Genomic DNA, 18921 nt, shown 5'->3' with positions numbered 1-18921 from the left:
TCCTTTGAATTCTGGGGCACTGATCTTGGCTGTTTCTCTTTTGGCTCCTCTCTCTCTCATTTTTTTTTTTTTTTTTTTTTTTTTTGCTGTACGCGGGCCTCTCACTGTTATGGCCTCTCCCGTTGCGGAGCACAGGCTCCGGACGCGCAGGCTCAGCGGCCATGGCTCACGGGCTCAGCCGCTCCGCAGCATGTGGGATCTTCCCGGACCGGGGCACGAACCCGTGTCCCCTGCATCGGCAGGCGGACTCTCAACCACTTTGCCACCAGGGAAGCCCTCTCTCATTTTTTTTATAGGCCCCTTTTCAATTCGGTTTTCTGCCTCAGTATGTTTATAAGAAGACGTGTTGGGGTTTGGTGGCTATTAAAGGCCAGTAAACCCAGGGATTCAGTTAGACTCCATTAGACCTTGGATGCCACCTCACCCGTGGGGACCCTGTAGGAGGCACAGCAGAGGGAATCATGGTGAGGGGGAGGGATGCACTGTGTTGCCGGCTGGTCAGGGCCTGGAGTCTTGGTACTGAGGAGTCCAGTGAGCCAACAGGAAGGAGTGTAGTCTTCTCCTTAATCCTCACTCAGTCAGGTTTTGGACCAAGCCAGGCCATGAGGCAAGAGAGAGAAGGTGGCTTGGGGCACCTGCAGGATCTTTTCACCCTGTAGCTGTGAGAATGGTTGGTGGGAAGAGAGAGCCAGGCATTGACCTTTTACTTTCAGTTAACAGACCCATGCATATCCTGGAGGGGAAATGAGGGGTGGACAGGAGTTGTTCCCCAGGATGCCATCCCTACCTGGTGTCTCCCTAAGCACCTTCTCCAAGTGAGCCCAGCCATTTCTATCACTTGAGGTATCACCTGTACATGGATGACATCCAGATCTGTGTTCCCTGTCAAGGCTTGTCTCCTGAGCTTTCAACCAGTGCAGGCAAATGGCTGTGGGACATCTCTACTTGGATGTTCCATGGGCTCCTTAAAATTCACATGTCCCAAACTGAAATCCTCATCCCTTTTTGAACCGTCTACTGTCCTTCCTCCTTACGTCAGCAAAAAGCACTCCATCCACTGGCTGCTCTGGATTCTACCTCCCTACAATGTCTTTTGTACTTGGAGGCCCTGACTCCAGCCTCATGGTCACTTCTTTCTTAACTGGATTTTTGAAATATTATTCTAACTTATTGTATACCTCCAGGTCACTCCTTAAAATCATTCTCCATGTAGTCTTAAGCACATATCTTTTTACATGAGTTCCTGATCACGATGCTTAACTTTTAGGGCTAAACCAAATTCCTCTTAATGTGTGGTCTTTGTGGTCCTGTGTGGCACCATCTCCCCGGCTTCCTTGTCTGTTGTACTAAGCTTTGCCACTGCTCAGCTTCTTTGTTCATCCCACAACCTCTGCAGGAATACCTTTACGCCCTTCAGCTGGGTTTCATCACGTGTGATTGCCCTTCAGCCCTCAGCTCTGCTGGCATTCTCCGGGGAGCACTCTCTAGGGAGCAGACTTTCAAGTTGGCTTCTGGGAAGGATGCTGAGTGTCTGGGAGCCATTCTTGATATTCTTGGTATCTGTGAGACATGTTGATAATAGCTACTGATTATTACCACTCTGGGGAATCATAGGAGACATTTTCATATGTCGTCTTGTTGAATTCTTGGCGCAAGTCCTCTAAAACTGATGGTATTATCTCTATTTAGAGATAAGGGATTAAGAATCAGAGGTGCTATGTAACTTGTCTATAGTCACACAGTTGTGGGGTGCCATAGCTAGGCCCACACAGACCCTGTTTTGTCCAGCTCACTCAGCTGTGATATACTGCCTCCATCAGTGTTCAGTTCCTCGGCCTGCAGAGCCAGAGATCTGTGGAGGTATGTGGAGAGTGAACAGGGACTCAAGGACCTCCCCACCCCAGTCTGTGGTCTGCCTACTAACTCTGTCTTGTGTTTACTTTCCCCATTTTCCTGTCCCACATTGTCTGTTCCTGAGCCATCATGGCGAGCAACCTTGGTCTCTGAAGCAGCCAACACATTGCAGCAGGTGTTTCATCCTGGACATCAGGCAGCAAGAGCCTGCTCTGAGGCAACTCTTCCACGTCAGCCATGCGTAGGCTGCTCTTAACGGGGTTGTAGGGAAACTCCCTTGCTTTCCAGGGAGAGTCACAGCCTAAACCCTGCATCTCCCCATAGCTTACACATCTCCTTTTTGACTTGAAACTCTCTTCATGGTCACTTTCCAGCGCTGAGCCAACAGCCCATAACCTGTGGTCACAGGACCTGCTGAATTGATCTTCATCAAGGGCCCCACCACCTAGTGGTCAAAGCTGGCACTGCAGTCTTATCTCTTGGTCTCCCTTGGCATCTGTCATATCACTCCTGCTCTTTCTGTTTCTTTCTCAGTGTTATTCACTCTGTCCTTTCTGTATAGGTGGTCTCTGGGGCCCTGGCCTCAGCCACCTTCTCTACTCTTTCCTGACACTATTTCTGGAAGCAATTATCTTCATCCATGGCTTTACCTGCCACCTAAGTTCTGTTTTTGTTTTGTTTTTGTTTGTGGTGCATGGGCTTCTCACTGCTGTGGCCTCTCCTGCTGCAGAGCACAGGCTCCGGACGCACAGGCTCAGTGGCCATGGCTCATGGGCCCAGCCGCTCCGCGGCATGTGGGATCTTCCCGGACTGGGGCACGAACCCGTGTCCCCTGCATTGGCAGGCGGATTCCCAACCACTGCGCCACCAGGGAAGCCCTGTTTTTTAATATTTAACTTATTTTTCTGACTTCCAGTCTCAAATGGCCAGCTGCCTCATAGACATCTGCCGTGTGGCTCACAGGACCTTTATACTCTCCTGAACACTATTCCTTGGGCTTCCTTGGCTCTTCCGTAACAAAGGACCCTTCCCACTTGGGGAGTCTGAGGTTAAGAGATAGGCTGTGCACCCCACCCCGAGGCAGGGCCAGCCTGGCTGTGCTTTCCGTACTAATGGCCCTTGGAGGTGTGTGGTCTGAAATCCCGGTGGGGCTCTGCTGGGATGATGCCCCCCGACCCAGGGACCCAGGCTCCCTCGATGGGGGAATCTTTCTCCCTAACCCAGAGGCTCTTTGAACCTGACTATTTGCCTCTCCTGCTGCAGGAACCAAGTACCAGGCAGTGCTGAGTGCGGACGACTGCTTTGGGATGGGCCGCTCGGCCTACAATGAAGGAGACTATTACCACACAGTGCTGTGGATGGAACAGGTGCTGAAGCAGCTCGATGCAGGGGAGGAGGCCACCACATCCAAGGCCCAGGTGCTGGACTATCTGAGCTATGCCGTCTTCCAGTTGGGTGACCTGCACCGTGCCCTGGAGCTCACCCGCCGACTGCTCTCCCTTGGTAAGGAGGTTCTAGGGGAAGGTCAGATGCAGAGGGGGAGGTATCAGGGGAACTGGTCACCCTGCTGGCCACTACCTGACTGTTCTCCAGGGACTGAGCCCGTCTGACCTGCCGCCTAGCCACTGACTAAATAATGCTTTGCTGCTTTCAGGTCCAGTCCAGCTGCCAGCTAGTTCTTTACCAACTGTAGTTCTGGCCTTAGCCCTTGCCCAATCACTGATGGATACACTCAGGCCTATGGCACCCGTGGCCCTACACATGGATTCCTAGTCCATTTCTAAATAGGAATCCAGTGCTGCAGTGCATCTGCTGCTATGTAGGATGGAGCCTATATTGCGTCAGGAATAGCTCGAGAGGCAAGCTGTATTTCAGGGTTGCTGCAGTGACAGTGACCTGACCTGTTAGAGGCCTGAGGTCTAACTGGTAGACTTGCCATGGCTTTGGTGATTTCAGTTGTCCTGTGGTGTTAGACTGAAGGGGATCAAAAGCACTGTGTCTTAAGAACCCATTTGTTCTACCTCTTACTAATATATGGGATGTCATAGTCTGAGATTTCACAGACCAGCAAAGACTTCCTTTCGCTGCTCCTTTTCATGGGTTTTGGGTCTGAGACCAGCTAGTGTGAATGTCTGTAAGACGGATGTGGGAAGAGAGCTTTTTGGACTCTGTCGTGTTAGTAAGAGCCTTGTACAGGGAGGCAGGACACCTGGCTTCCTCTTCTGAATAACCTAACCTTAATCTCTAACATCTTTGGGCCACAGTTTCCTCATCTGAGGGGTAGCACAGTAATCCTGCCAAGCTTGCTCCTTCTTGTTGTGAGGCCCACAGGAAAAAGCTGTGGGAGTGTCATGTGGCCCTTCTTGCCGCCGGTGTTTCAGCCTGCCTTCTAGCTGTGGCCAGCATGTGATGTGGTCACCAGTAGTGGATGTACTCTAGGGGACGGCTGTAACTAGCACACAGCCAAGTGGAGAGGAGGAGGCAGAACTCTGGCTTGCTTCTCTGGACCTGTGTCCTTGGGACTTCCAGGGAGTTCCGGAGGAGAGCCGCGTCGGTGGCTAAGCGTCCCCCGCGCCCCCGTCTTGTTGCTCCTTTCTCATCTCTGACCAGAGTAGGGCGAACCTCTGTTGGCCTTTCCTCTACAGCCAGCGAACCCTGCTTAGGTGCTGTGGAAGGCAGAATGCTGCGTGTGAGTGAGCTGCTGGGAGAGAAAACCACTTACAGAATAATTTCTCTAAATGACCTAACAGATGTTTGTGGTTTCCTTTTCCTTCTTGTTCTTTGCTTTTTCTAGACCCGAGCCATGAACGAGCTGGAGGGAATCTGCGCTACTTTGAACGGTTGTTGGAGGAAGAAAGAGAAAATATGTTATTGAATCACACAGAAGCTGAGCTAGCACCCCAGGAGGGCATATATGAGAGGCCTGTGGACTACCTGCCTGAGAGGGATATCTACGAGAGCCTCTGTCGTGGGGAGGGTGTCAAACTGGTGAGACACATGGATGGGTCAGGGCCCAGGCTGTGGACCTAGACTTTGGTTCTGGACAGGCAGATCTGAGGAAGATGTTCCTCTGTCTGTAGGTAGTTTTCTCAATTCTTGGTAGCATCTGCTGAGGCTGACATGTGGGTGTGCTCTGAGGTATAGGACGGGAGACTTGTCTTCCCTGAGGTCCCAGGCAGAGTTTCAATCCTCTAAGTTATTACTGAGCTCCCCTCCCCACCCCAACAGGGCAGCTTTTACTTGACTCACTATTCTGAAGAAAGCCATGAGTGTGGATGTGCCTTGGGCCCCCACGGAAGTCATGATCTCTAGCAAAGACAAGGCAGTTGCTAGAGCTTGGTATGGGGTATCATTGGCCTTTGAGAGCCCTGGGACCCCAGTGCTTCCTCAAGGAGGCTCAGGTGTGAGACAATCTCTCGGTCTTCTCCATGCCCATATCTGCTTGGCTCCCATTGGCTCCTCTGTCTAGAAAGACTTCTCCCTGGCCCTAGCCCTCCTGACCTACTCACATCTCTGTGAGAGGGGCCAGGGATTACACCCTGCTATAGGACTTGTCAACATGAGGTATTCTTGGGAGGGAAGAAACATTGCATGATTTGTGGGGTATCATTTCATGCCAGTCAAACTGAGGGGCTTTTGCTTTCTTCTCTGGTGAGGCGGGAGGGAGCGGCTGCTGGACTTGGGGTATGAGGCCAGTGTCTGCAGCCAGCTAGCCTGGGACTGAGGGTTAGGACTCACTCAATTCAGGGCTTGTTGCTCTGTGCTCCCCAGACACCCCGAAGGCAGAAGAGGCTTTTCTGTAGGTACCACCATGGCAACGGGACGCCACAGCTGCTCATCGCCCCTTTCAAAGAGGAGGATGAGTGGGATAGTCCACACATCGTCAGGTACTACGATGTCATGTCTGACGAGGAAATCGAGAGGATCAAGGAAATTGCAAAACCTAAAGTAGGTGTCTCTGCAGTTCCTTCTTGGGCCACTCACTCCTGGTACCATGGGGCAGTTTAGTTGCTTACCCGGCTGGCCTTTGCTTATGTCTTGCATGAGTCCACTGTCGGGTACTAAGGTACTACAGACTCAATTTGACCTTGAGGGTTCATAGTCCAGTGGGGGAAGAAAATTGAGGGAACCAATGTGGACAGACAAGGGCTGTGATAGAAGGGCACACTGGAAGCAGGGCAAGCCCACAGTGAGAAGTGTCACCTCACCGTGTTGGGGGCTGGTGTGTGGGCTAGTTTTTAGGAAGTTATGCCTTGGGGCACTGCCAGGCTGGGTCCTGTGGGTCTCCTGATTAGGATTGCAAAGAAGTGATTGACTTGGAGGAGCATGAACGTCTCTACAGTATTGAATCTTCTCATCCAAGAGCACTCTGTGTCTCTCTATTTATTCATATTTTTAAAATTTTTCTTCACCTAAGCCCTGCACTTTTCTTGTTAAATTTATTCCTAGGCAGTGTTTTTTTTTTTTGTTACTGTAACTTCACAAAAAACTGTTGCTTTCATCATTATGTTTTTACTGGTTACATTATTAAATTAGTTTACTATTGTATACTAAACTATTGATTGTAAAAATATATTTCATAGCAATAGCTAATGTTTACTGAGTTGTGAAATGTGGCAGGCCCTGGTTTTTTGTTTTTTGTGTTTTTTTGATAAATTTATTTTATTTTATTTTTGGCTGTGTTGGGTCTTCGTTGCTGTGTGCGGGCTTTCTCTAGTTGTGGTGAGCGGGGGCTACTCTGTTGTGGTGCACAGTCTTCTCATTGCAGTGGCTTCTCTTGCTGCGGAGCATGGACTCTAGGCACGTGGGCTCAGTAGTTGTGGCATGCGGGCTCAGTAGTTGTGGCTCACGGGCTCTAGAGCGCAGGCTCAGTAGTTGTGGTGCATGGGCTTAGTTGCTCCGCGGCATGTGGGATCTTCCCGGACCAGGGCTCAAACCCGTTTCCCCTGCATTGGCAGGCAGATTCTTAACCACTGCACCACCAGGGAAGTCCCGGCAGGCCCTGTTCTAAGTCCTTGACATATGTTAACTGCTATGTCTATTAAGCAGGCTCTGTCATCATCTTCATTTTACCTGCAAGGAAACAGACGTGGTGCAGATCACAGCTACTTGTTGAACTCACTTATTCTTCATTTGGTTTTTAGCTAATTATCTTGGGTTGTCCAGATAGTATTAGCATCTGCAAATAAGAAAAATTTTGTTTTCTCCATCCTAATAGTTATAGTTCTTTTGTTTTTGTTGTCTTGTTGAACTGCCCAGAGCTTCTAGAACATTTTTACAGTAGGAATCTTTGTCTTGTTCCTGAATTTCATGGAAATTCTTTTGGTATTTCATTGCTAAGTATGCAGTTGGCTGTTGGTTTTGTATATATTCATCATGTTATAAAATTATTCTTCTATTTCTAGTTCATAAAAGATTTTCTCCTTCTTGACATCTTTCAAAGAGAACTACTTTCTGCCATATCCCCATCCTTCTCCTATCACTGGTGATTAGAAGGGAGGATTTAGCTGAAGATCCTCTATTGCTCTGCTCCTAATAGAATTGTAGAGGCCAGGAGGCCCAGCACTCCTGGAGAGATCTAAAATAGGTTCCTATCCTAGGCCCTGGACTGTATCTTGGAACAACCTTGGCTTGAGATACTAGGACATCTACGGCTCAGAGTCAGTTCTTAGTGTCATTGATGTCGCTGAGGGAGGGTCTAGCCAGTGTGTGTGGAGAATGGGGACCAGAGACCCCCCGCAACCCCCCTGCTTCCATTCCCTGGACCAACTCCAGATTCCTCCATGAAAGAATACTGCTTTCTTGGCTGTCAGGTGAGAGAGGCACTGTTGTGCCATAACCTCCTGAGAGAATTCTCCCTTGTCTCTCCGACCAAAGCACTAAAACATCTGTGTGTGTGTGTGTGTGTGTGTGTGTTCATATTGGGTGCATGTGTGCACATGGGTGTGGCTGGGCAGTGTGGGCAGGGAGGAGCATGTTGGGAAAACTTGCTTTGAACAGAAGCCATGTGAAGAGCCAAACATGTGGGCTATTACAAGCTGACCTCTCCTTTCCGGAGCCTGTGAGGGACAGATGCTATGCTGGCTTTGAAGTAGGGCCCATGAGCTTAACTTGGCCTGTGGGGAATGCCTGGCAGCTGCCTGTGGGTCTCTGGTCTGCTTTCAAAATAGCCCTGTCTATCCCTGGGAGCAGAGCCCCAGCTGCCCAGAGCCTCCCTGTGGGTGTCAGGCTAGTGCTGTGGCTCACATGTTTGGATGGGGTCTAGCTGCAGCTGCAGTTGTCATCAGGAAAGAACCGTAGATACGATCTCAGGGAAGCTCTCTGCTCTAGGTGCAGTGCCATCTTACCAGAATGCACTGCAGCAGCTCGTGTCCAGGTTGGTTGATCTCACCTCCTGGCCAGTCTTCTAGTCCATCCACCCACTCCATCCCTTCTACCACCTCTTGCCCTGACCTCTCCCTTACATCCTCACTGGCCTCCTTCTTCCTGCTTTGATGCCTCCTTAGCCAACCCTCCATGATGTCTCCACAGTGATCCTTCTTACATTCAGATTGTGGTGTCCCTCTCCTGCATAAAGCCTTCCCTGCTTCTCATTGGTCGTAGGTTGCATCCAGCCCAACCCCCACTTGTCTCCTCAGCCTATTCTCATCTCTTTGCTCTCAGTTCTAACCCACAGTCATAGTGCCACATCCATTTTCATCTCTGGGCCTCTGCATCGCTGTTCTTTCCCTGTTCCTGTAATGTTCTCCCACCTGGCTAACTCCTACTTACCCTTCAAATCTCAGCTAGGTGGTCCCCCCTGTAGGAAACCATTCTTGACCCTGTAGACTGAGCTCCCACAGACATTGAGCTTCCCCTCTCCCAGCACCTACCATGCTGTGCTGTGATTATCCAGCTAGTTTTCTGCCTTCCTCACTTGACTGAGTTGTATGAGGGCAGGGGCCATGTCTTGGTCACCCAGCAGTGCCAGGCACCTAGTAAGCACTCATTAGGACAGTCCACAGCCAAAGCACTGGGGGCTGGCTCCAGGCAGCAGGTCCTTCCTGGGAGTATCACTGCACCAGTCTGTGGAGACTGGGGAGATATGAGGTAGGTGAGGTGGTATGTGTTGTGTGTGTGTGTGTGTGTGTGTGTGTGTGTGTGTGTATGTGTATGTGTACGTGTGTATGAGCGAGTATGTGGAGGTGGCTTACAGGCAGCAGTTTACTTATTGCACCTTGTAGATTCCTTTCCTATTCTATCATCTGACCTTGCAGGCCTCCCAAGGTAGTGAAAACTGTGCCTTCTGTTTTTGTTCCTTGCAGCAGTAGGAGGCCCGCGTGGGCTGGTGCAGTAGGAGAGTGTTTGGGTAGGTTTCTGGGCAGAGAAGGCCGCTGAGGTTCAGAAGGACAGAGTAGTTGACCACATTGAGAGGTGCATGCAAGATTGAGGCTCAGGGATGGCAGCACAGTCTGAATGTGGTAGGAGCAGCCAGGTGCAGGAAGGTGTGGTGGGTGGGCCTGGTGAGAAAGGGGCTGTCCAGGCAGATGGGCAGATGGACAAAGCAGACTCTGTAGGCATAATTCTTCATGGACCTTGGAGGGAGCAGGGGCAGGCAGCAGCCAAGCAGGGTAGTGGCCAGGGTCTGATAGAGCAGGAATTTGGAGGCCCCAGACCACTGCCCTGGCCTGCCTTGCAGGATCATGGGGCCTTGGCTAGAGCCACTGACTGCAGAGCTCCTTCTTGCACTGACCTGATTGGCAGATCAGGTCCCAGTCTCTCCAAGAAAATACTCAAGGCAAAGAATGATAAGTCTGCCCTTTCTTCCTGCCTTCCAGCTTGCACGAGCCACTGTTCGTGATCCCAAGACAGGTGTTCTGACTGTTGCCAGCTACAGAGTTTCCAAAAGGTTAGCAAAGGTGATGGTGGTGGCAGGGTGGCTGCTCAAGCCCCAACTCCTGGGCCTCCCAGTTCCTATTGAAGGGAGGGTGGCTTGGCTTGTCCTCCCTGCAGGCACCTCCCCTACATGGAGCACTCACCCTGTGCTGCCTGTTAGTGCTGGCCCTGATGCTGGGGAGAGAGTGCAGAACCTCATCTAAACCTGCCTTCCTCACCTTCCTTTCTCTCCCTTTTGTTTTGGCTTAGCTCCTGGCTGGAGGAGGATGATGACCCTGTTGTGGCTCGGGTGAATCTTCGGATGCAGCACATCACAGGCCTAACAGTAAAGACTGCAGAATTGTTGCAGGTATGGCTGGTTCCTGGGACCCTGGAGTTGGGAAGGGAGTATTTCTAGCTAGATGGTCTTCCAGGGTGCTCAGGGCCAGACATAGGGAGGCTTGCCCAATAAACTGTAGGACTGCAGGATGCTATGAGTATGGAGTGACCTTGTGTTGGGAAGCCAGAATTAAGTATGCCCACCGGCATTCAACAATGAGCATTCAACAAATGTCAACTGAATGTCTTTTGTGTGCCCAAGTATCATACTAGGAGCTAGGGATCATTGGTGGGCATGGCAGGCCCATTTATGTCTTCTTGACTACAGAAGCTGAAATCCTGAGTTGTTTCAGGGACACCTCTAAGAGCTATAAATATCTTCATAGGTCATGGTTCTGAGTCATAGTCAAATGCACTTGGAGGTAAAGTGTTCTGTAATACGTTGGTAGCATTGAGAGGCCTGGACTGGTTGGCCGGTGAAGGTGGAATGCTCCTTTCTAAGTACCCCCGTGGGACCCTGGCTTCCTGCTTTTTATTTCAGAGGTGATTGTGAAGAAACATGGTAGCACCATGCTGAAAATTTTGGGTAAATCTCCTACTAATGTGTTGTCTGTTCTGTTGAGTTCAAATCAGTACTGGCCACACTCCCTTCTGAACATCCCAACTTCTGGGTTCTGCTGTAAAATGATGACCTGAGACACTGCCAGAGAAATTTCACTGGCATTTTTCTTGAGCCCCCTGGATCTGTCTGTTTGGCCAGAGTTTCCGTGTATTTAAGGATATTGCACTTTACCTGATCAACCATGGCTCTTCAGTAGAATACTGAACTGAGATCACTTGGAAAAGATTCTCTGAACTTTTGCCTGGACACATCCAAGCAAATCAGCACTCATTTTTCCCCGCATAGCTGTGTCAGCAATCAAGACCAATATTGAAGGTCATCCTTATGAATTTATGTGAAGTCCACCAGAGTTTTTAAAAACATGCTGATTATCTTACAGTCCTGTGAAATTTTAATATAATTTTTTCATTTCAACTCAACTTAGTGTTGAGTTTATAAGCCTAATTTTTAGGTAAGTTCTGCAGACAAGCACATCAAGAGAGGACTTCTGCCACATTTCCCACTTTCCTCTTATGTGTGAGAACACCACCATTTCAAGAGCGATAGGGGCTCTCCATGCCCTGGGTGCATCCCTGTTGGTGTAGTTGTGATTCATATCTTCCTGGAGCAGCTTTGTTGTTGTTGTTAAGACATCTATCACTGCATATCGGAGCCAGTGTTAGGACTGTTGTGGCCCTTACTGAGGATGATGTTCTTCTTGGTTGCTGATTCTGTACCCTGGACCAAGAGGCTGAAAGAGTGTACAGGACCTGTGCCCCTGTTGCTCTCCTGGCTGCACCCTCTGAACCCTATCTCACATGCAACCCCAGAAGACAGCAGCTTCGTGCTTGGACTGGCTTCTCTTCCACAACCCTGGCTTCATCTTAACTGACATCTTGTCATATTGTAACTCAATTGATGAATGGGATCTGAATGCCACAACTCCAGTGGGGAGGGGCTTTTATGGGCAGGGCTCTTCTGGAAGACCTGGACCACAGCTGCCAGGAGGTTGAGACACCATTTTTGTTTGCTTTCATTCTCTAGGAACTGTCTTGGCGTTTTCTTTGCCAGCCAGCATTGTTGAAAGCTTTGATTCTACATGGTCTGAGGATAGGAACCTGGGTTTCAGTACCTGTCTCTCTGTGCTCATTCCACAATCCATGCAGTGTGATACATGCCTAGGCACCAGCAACAGCCTTCTCACCAGGGTCCCTACAGGCTTCTGGAAAGGAACTGGTTTTCATGCTATCTATTGACACTTTCATCTGTAGTTGATGTGTTTGCTATAGATTATTTGGAAGAAAGGGCAAAAGAGGCTTTCTTTTGAATTGGATGAGGGCCTAAGAGTGGAAGAGATGCTACATTGCCAGAATTCTTGAAGACTGAAGACACTTCTGACTAGATGTCTCAGCCTCACCAAATAAGTGATTTCTAACCATTTTTTCCCCTTCATTCTGACTTCAGTATCATAAATACCCACATTTTTCAAAGGACTGATTCTTCTACTTTTGTAACAAATGAATACCTCCTCCCAGGAATCAGTTTTGATGTTTAGTTGCTTGTTATTAAAGGTATGGGTCTGTGGCCTGGAGTTTTCCCAGATGATGATTCTGATGGCTGCACATCCGGAAGTTCCCGTGACACTTGTACTATTTGGGGACAGTATTAAAATAGTATAGGTACAATAGCTTTAGCACCATGATCAAATGTGATTCCCAAAACTGTTAAAAGATGAGCCAGCTGTTAACAATACAGCTTCTTTCATTATCCCCAGGTAGTGAAAGTTTAAGCACTCGATCCAACAAGTGGGAGTGTTGGAAAATGCAGTCATACCCTGCTGCTCCAGCAACAAGCAGCAACTGAATTTTCCTGAGTGCACTGGCAAACTGATCACAGTCATGTTTAAAATTTTCTTCAATTAAAAAAAAATAAATTTATTTATTTATTTTTGGCCTCTTTGGGTCTTCTTTGCTGGGCATGGGCTTTTTCTCTAGTTGCTGCGAGCAGGGACTGCTCTTCGTTGCGGTGCGCAGGCTTCTCATTGCGGTGGCTTCTCTTGTTGCAGAGCACGGGCTCTAGGCGCGCGGGCTCAGTAGTTGTGGTGCACGGGCTTAGTTGCTCTACGACATATGGGATCTTCCCCGACCAGGGCTCAAACCCGTGGCCCCTGCATTGGCAGGCGGATTCTTAACCACTGCGCCACCAGGGAAGCCCCTGGTGTGGGAATCTTGAAGTCTAAAGCAGTATATGACAGCATATTTTCTCACTGATTCTGACTTCATATCAACATTTATTTTTTTGGACACTGAAAAATCATGCTGCCGAAAATCCACATTTCATCACATTTGATAAATACTGTTTTCTACTCCAAGAGGAGGATTTTCTCTCCTGTAAAGCTCACCCTTCCTCTCTCTCCCTCGTGTCCATGGGTCGTCATTATTGCCAGTTTTGCAGCATCTTTCACCTGTTAGAATCGCCAAAACACATATACAAAATCAATTTTCTGAGGACTAACAGTTGAACTCCAAAGGTGTGTATGGTTTCATTAAGATACAGTAGCCAAGTGTTCCCAGATGGACATTGGTGGTGCCATTTGGTACCTCAGCTTTCATGTCAGATGCTGTATTTTGTCTTGAACTTCATCTCTCATGTAGCTACTGAAGCTAAAATAACCATTGTGATTTAGGACTTATATTGTGCTGATAAACTGTTCATAAAGGCATTTATGATTTCTAATCCAATTGGTGACACCTGAGGTAGCTCAGGCCCTATTCCAGGTCCAGGCTCCCACGGAGGGCACTGAGGTAGAGCAGCAGTTTTGGTCCCCCTGCAGCCAGCCGCCCATTCCCTGCTGCTTCACTTGGATTCAGAATTACTCTGTGCAGTGTACCACGTTGAGATGGAGTGGGATTTGTTTGTCCTATTCAGCCTGGCCAAGAAGAGCTACTGGAGCATGGTGACAAGAGGTGGCAGGAGCACTGCCAGGCACTGAGTAGCTTCCAAACTAGCATTAAAAAAACCCCAATCCTGAGTTTGTTGTTGGCATTCTTCTGGATTACCATCTCATTATCTTCCAAATAATCAGGGCCCAGGCCAGGGCCTGCCTCAAGGAGGGCTCCCTCTGCTGCTGTCCAAGTGTCCCTGAAGGGCTGGAGCTCTCCACAGTGGCCATCTGCAGCTTGCCCATCTTTTCCTTTTTGGGAAACCACATTTGTGCTCACCCTTCCTCTTGGACACAGCTGTAGACCTGTTTGCAGCATTTGTTCTGCCCATACTGGCAGGGGATAGATACCCACCTTAGAGAGGCTGCTCCTGGGGATCTGGTTGTTACCTAAGGAGATGGGCTGCTTCAGGGTGGTTCATGCTGCTAACAAAGTCCAATGCTGTTATTTCCCACCAGGTTGCTAATTATGGAATGGGAGGACAGTACGAGCCACACTTTGACTTCTCTAGGGTAAGGCCCAAATCACAGGTGCTTTCAAGGGCTCTGCTGTAGCTGGTTTGAGAAGGCTGGAGCTTTTAGGAGCACTGTAGCCTTCACATCAGGCCCCCCTGCCTCACCAGGGCCCCCTTTTCGTTGCTGGAGAAGCCCAAGTCCAGAGCCAAGTGCAGCCCAGCTGTTTCCCCTATAAGGTCAAGAGTGGTCCCCCGGCCCAAGCCTGCCACTCTTTGCCCTGACTCTAAAGCAGAGGACCTCACTAGGTCTCTGTGAAAGCTGTTCCTGCCCCCTCTCCCACATGCCTGGCCAGGGTTTCCTTTGCAGCCTTGGCCCCTGGTCCAGGCCAATATATGGAACACATACTTAGTACCTTTCCTTGACCTTTTTGGCCCCAGTCCTGTGGGTGGCGGGTGAAGTCAGTTGCAAACTCGGGTGAAAGTTGTTGTCTATTGCAGCGACCTTTTGACAGCGGCCTCAAAACGGAGGGAAATAGGTTAGCGACGTTTCTTAACTATGTAAGTATTGGGTACAGGCCCACTGTTTACTCTCACTTAATTTTATAGAAGGATGAGCAAGATGCTTTCAAGCGTTTAGGGACGGGGAATCGCGTGGCCACGTTCTTAAACTACGTGAGTATGACGCGTGCAGCGTATGGGCCTTAAGGGGAGCCTGGGTCCAGAGTGCTCTCTTATATCCACTCCTGTCAGAGCTGATACCACCAGCTGTTGCTTGATGGTTGGGCCCTTCTGGCCCTCAGCACCCTTCTTGGCTGGAGTAGAGAGTTGCTCTTTGTTCCCATTTGTGTGCTTCCCCCAACCCCTGTGACCTTTACATCCCTGGCTCCTATTTGATGGCCCAGAGCTAGTCTGGACTTTTGGGATGGGTGTCCTGGAGGGTTCCCTGCTTGGCAGCAGATTGAGGAGGTAGCTTGGAAGTGCTCTTAGATGAAGCTGCCTTCGTTTCCCCAGAGCTCAGTGGCCTGCCTGCCTGCCACCTGCTGCCTGTACTCTAGCCACAGGCTGTTGGGTTTACCTCTCACACAAGGAACAGTCTCCTCTCCCCTCTGCTGAGAGAGCCAGGTCTAGAGAGGCATAGAAGCTGTCAAGTAGCTTAGAGACAGAAACCTGTGTCCACTTTTCCCTTTGGTGTCTCGTTTAAGTTTTTATCATGTGGTTATTATGTGCTGGGGACTGCCGTGAACATGCTGGTGAGCAGGACATTTGTGGTCTCTCTTGGGCTTACGGTCCTAATATGAAAGACTTACTTTTAAACATAGGAGAGGTAATTGTTTAGTTACCATAGTGATAAGTGCTTTGAAGAAGTAGTGCAGAGTTGGGGTTCAGAGAAGGCCTACCTTGGGAAGTAACATGTCAGTTGAGACTTGAAGATTGAGTGGAAATTAGTTGGTGGAACATGATTTCTGGTAGAGAAGAGAATGTGTGGAGACCTGGAAGAGAGAAGGAGATTGGGATGTTGGAAAAAGAGAAAAAGTATTGTGGGTCTCAGAAATAGTGCATTAATCTGGGGTGGCTAGAGGGAGAGGCTGGTGAGACTGCCAGGACCTTCAGGTTCTGGAAAGGAGCCTGGATTTGATCCCCACTCTGGTGGGAAGCTATCAGCGGTTTTCATCTTATTCATTTACCATACATCTGTTGGGTGGCTTTCAGTCTGTCTGGTATGTGTCCTGTGGAAATATTTTAGCTCCACGTTTAATTACATTACAGGCAAAAAACTTGAAGTAAGAGACAGATGAGAAAGAAGTGGCACTTTGGGCATGAGCTGAGGCACGCTCTGTGGGCATGAATGCAGCCTTGCTACTGTGGATATTGTGTTCCATTTAGTTTGAGGTTTTACTGTGGGAGAAAGCAGGCCCTCTGGAGACACAGTGCCCTAGCTGGCCCTGGGGAAGGTAGCTGTTCTGGGATGGTGAGGGTCTGACTAGAGCTGCACGTTACTCAAGCCAGAGAAACAGAATCCAGAGTTGGGACCACAGGTGGTGTTAGAAGCTGCAGGGAGCTCCTGGTCAGGGCAGCTCACAGGGCACAGTGGCTTAGGCAGGCCAGCCTGGATGAGGATAAAGGGGGTGGGGGTCAGTCAGGCATTTTCCCAGTACAGACTCAGATTTTTCCCACTTGAGGACAGCCAGGATATGGGTATCCTGCAGGCCTACATCCCTCCATGGCATGGAGACTGTCCTGATGAACCACACAGATTAAGCAGGGTTTAGGGAGGGGCAGGGTGTGGGAAGAGCCTTTCTTGGCCAAAGGGCTGGTGGTGGAGTTGCTCATGCTCAGAGGAGGGCGATCCGCATACTTTGTCATGTCCTTGGTGGCTCAGTTGCTCTGAGAGCATTGAGTAGAAGGGCCAAGCTCTATGCCTTGTATTCCCAGATGAGCGACGTGGAAGCTGGTGGTGCCACTGTCTTTCCTGATCTGGGGGCTGCACTTTGGCCTAAGAAGGTAAGTTCTGGTTCTTGTGGGTCAAAAGTTGAAGTGCAGGACTCAGACCTCATCCATGTCTCCTAGTCCCATTCTCTGGCCGGCTTGACTGTCACTTTGAGGGGCCTTAGCCCCTTCCTGCCTGAACCCTGACCTGTGGTCTCAGCTTCCATCTGGGGAGATGGGATGGAGAGGGAAGTCCCTTCAGGGCCAGGTGGGATTCCAAACATCCACGCTACCGTGAAGGGTAGGTGCTTTCTGGGGAGCTTCTCTATACTGGCGTCCCAAAGCCCTGTGCCCCTGGACATGGGAAAGTGAGGGTGTTTCTGCTCAGGGAGGGCTGTTTGATACTCAGGGTCACATCCTTGAGCCCTATATCTAAGGGTGTTGTATGACAGGCCTTCTCTTTCCAGGGCACGGCTGTATTCTGGTACAACCTTCTGCGGAGCGGGGAAGGTGACTACAGAACGAGACATGCTGCCTGCCCCGTGCTTGTGGGCTGCAAGTGGGGTGAGTGGCTTAAGGTGTGGTGTTGGCCTCTGGGCTCTAGTGGTCAGCCTGAGACTCTGAGCTAGGAGACAATTTCTGCTAAATTTTCACAAAGCCAAGACTATCTCCCTTTTTGAGATTTTGTTTTTTGTTTTTGTTTTTTCTTGCTAAATGGTAGTCCCACCCAGCCATGTTGCTGTCCACTCAGCTAGTTATGTGCCAAGACAGCTGGTTGGGAACACTCTCAGAGACGCCTAGAGAGCTAAGGAAGCCCCAAGGAAGAATAGCTACATAAGCATCGTAGGTCCAGGATGGCTCCCCAGAAAAGTGGACTCTGGCAAGGGTTCTGAGGTTGCAGTGGGAGAGAACTGGAAACAGAGAGGAGAAGGTGTCCCAGGCAAGAAAAACCCAAGTTGGACAAGGCACAGCCTAAAACCAGCATCATAGGTGTGGGTGGCTGGCTGCCTTTGTCTGTTGCTCAAGGGGAGGCCCATGGCACAGGGGCCAAGAGATGAGGCTCAAGGCTGGGACCAAACTGTGGAGGCTAAAGTTGAGCTTTGTTCTGGAAGCAGCTGTGGTGAGTCATGGAGAGGCTTGAAGCAGGATGTGACAGGAAGTGATCACAAAGAGATAAGTTTATAGCCCTCTTGGAGAGTTATGGCGATAAAGAGTGATAGGTTCAAAGAAAATGAAGCAAATGAAAAAGAAAATGAGAAAAGAAAAAAGTTGTACGAGAAAGCAAATATAAGTACAGTTGACCCTTGAACAAAGCAGGGGAGGAGCTTCAAGATGGCAGAAGAGGGCTTCCATGGTGGCGCAGTGGTTAAGAATCCGCCTGCCAATGCAGGGAACACGGGTTCGGGCCCTGGTCTGGGAAGATCCCACATGCTGCGGAGCATCTAAGCCCGTGCACCACAACTACTGAGCCTGCGCTCTAGAGCCTGTGAGCCACAACTACTGAAGCCCACGCGCTCAGAGCCTGTGCTCTGCAACAAGAGAAGCCACCGCAATGAGAAACCCTCACACTGCAATGAAGAGTAGCCCCTTCTCGCTGCAACTAGAGGAAAGCCCGCATGCAGCAACAAAGACCCAATGCAGCCAAAAAAAAAAAAAAAAAAAAAGATGGCGGAAGAGTAAGATGTGGAAATCACCTTCCTCCCCGCAAATACATCAGAAATACATCTACATGTGGAACAACCCCTATAGAACACCTACTGAATGCTGGCAGAAGAACTCAGACCTCCCAAAGGCAAGAAACTCCCCACGTACCTGGGTAGGGCAAAAGAAAAAAGAAAAAACAGAGACAAAAGAAGAGGGATGGGACCTGCACCAGTGGGAGCGAGCTGTGAAGGAGGAAAGGTTTCCACACAGTAAGAAGCCCCTTCGTGGGTGGTGGAGCGGGGAAGCTTCGGAGGCATGGAGGAGAGCGCAGCAACAGGGGTGCAGAGGGCAAAGCAGAGAGATTTCCGCATGGAGGATCGATGCCGGCCAGCACTCACCAGCCCAAGAGGCATGTCTGCTCACCCACCGGGGGGTGGGGGTGTGGGGGCTGGGAGCTGAGGCTCGGGCTTTGGGGGTCAGACCCCAGGGAGAGGACTCGGGTTGGCTGCGTGAACACAGCCTGAAGAGGGTTAGTGGGCCACAGCTAGCTGGGAGGGAGTCCGGGAAAAGGCCTGGAGCTGCCGAAGAGGCAAGAGACTTTTTCTTGCCTCTTTGTTTCGCGGTGCGTGAGGAGAGGGGATTAAGAGCGCTGCTTAAAGGAGCTCCAGAGACGGGCGTGAGCCGCGGCTATCAGTGCAGACCCCAGAGATGGGCATGAGACGCTAAGCCTGCTGCTGCAGCCACCAAGAAGCCTGTGTGCAAGCACAGGTCACTATCCACACCTCCCCTCCCAGGAGCCTGTGCAG

The 18921-nt window shown here is 50.0% G+C and overlaps 1 protein-coding gene across 9 annotated transcripts in view; it reads left to right on the top strand.

The window, feature by feature from the left end:
* P4HA2 (prolyl 4-hydroxylase subunit alpha 2) overlaps positions 1 to 18921 on the top strand; it is a 68688-nt gene that overhangs the window by 13868 nt on the left and 35899 nt on the right. For 6 of the 9 annotated variants that reach the window (XM_055086750.1, XM_024122935.3, XM_024122940.3 and 3 more), the window contains exons 7-15: positions 3118 to 3357; positions 4649 to 4842; positions 5626 to 5802; positions 9672 to 9742; positions 9979 to 10078; positions 14049 to 14102; positions 14651 to 14716; positions 16478 to 16546; positions 16939 to 17035. In XM_055086750.1, the coding sequence (XP_054942725.1) occupies positions 3118 to 3357; positions 4649 to 4842; positions 5626 to 5802; positions 9672 to 9742; positions 9979 to 10078; positions 14049 to 14102; positions 14651 to 14716; positions 16478 to 16546; positions 16939 to 17035 (1068 nt within the window). Of the gene's footprint in view, positions 1 to 3117; positions 3358 to 4648; positions 4843 to 5625; positions 5803 to 9671; positions 9743 to 9978; positions 10079 to 11692; positions 12549 to 14048; positions 14103 to 14542; positions 14603 to 14650; positions 14717 to 16477; positions 16547 to 16938; positions 17036 to 18921 lie in introns of those variants that run through there. The other 3 variants (XM_024122948.3, XM_055086749.1, XM_055086752.1) reach the window with 3 other exon arrangements.

Source organism: Physeter macrocephalus, chromosome 8, assembly GCF_002837175.3.
Source record: "Physeter macrocephalus isolate SW-GA chromosome 8, ASM283717v5, whole genome shotgun sequence".
NCBI lineage: Eukaryota > Metazoa > Chordata > Mammalia > Artiodactyla > Physeteridae > Physeter > Physeter macrocephalus.
This window is presented reverse-complemented; position numbering and strand designations above follow the sequence as displayed.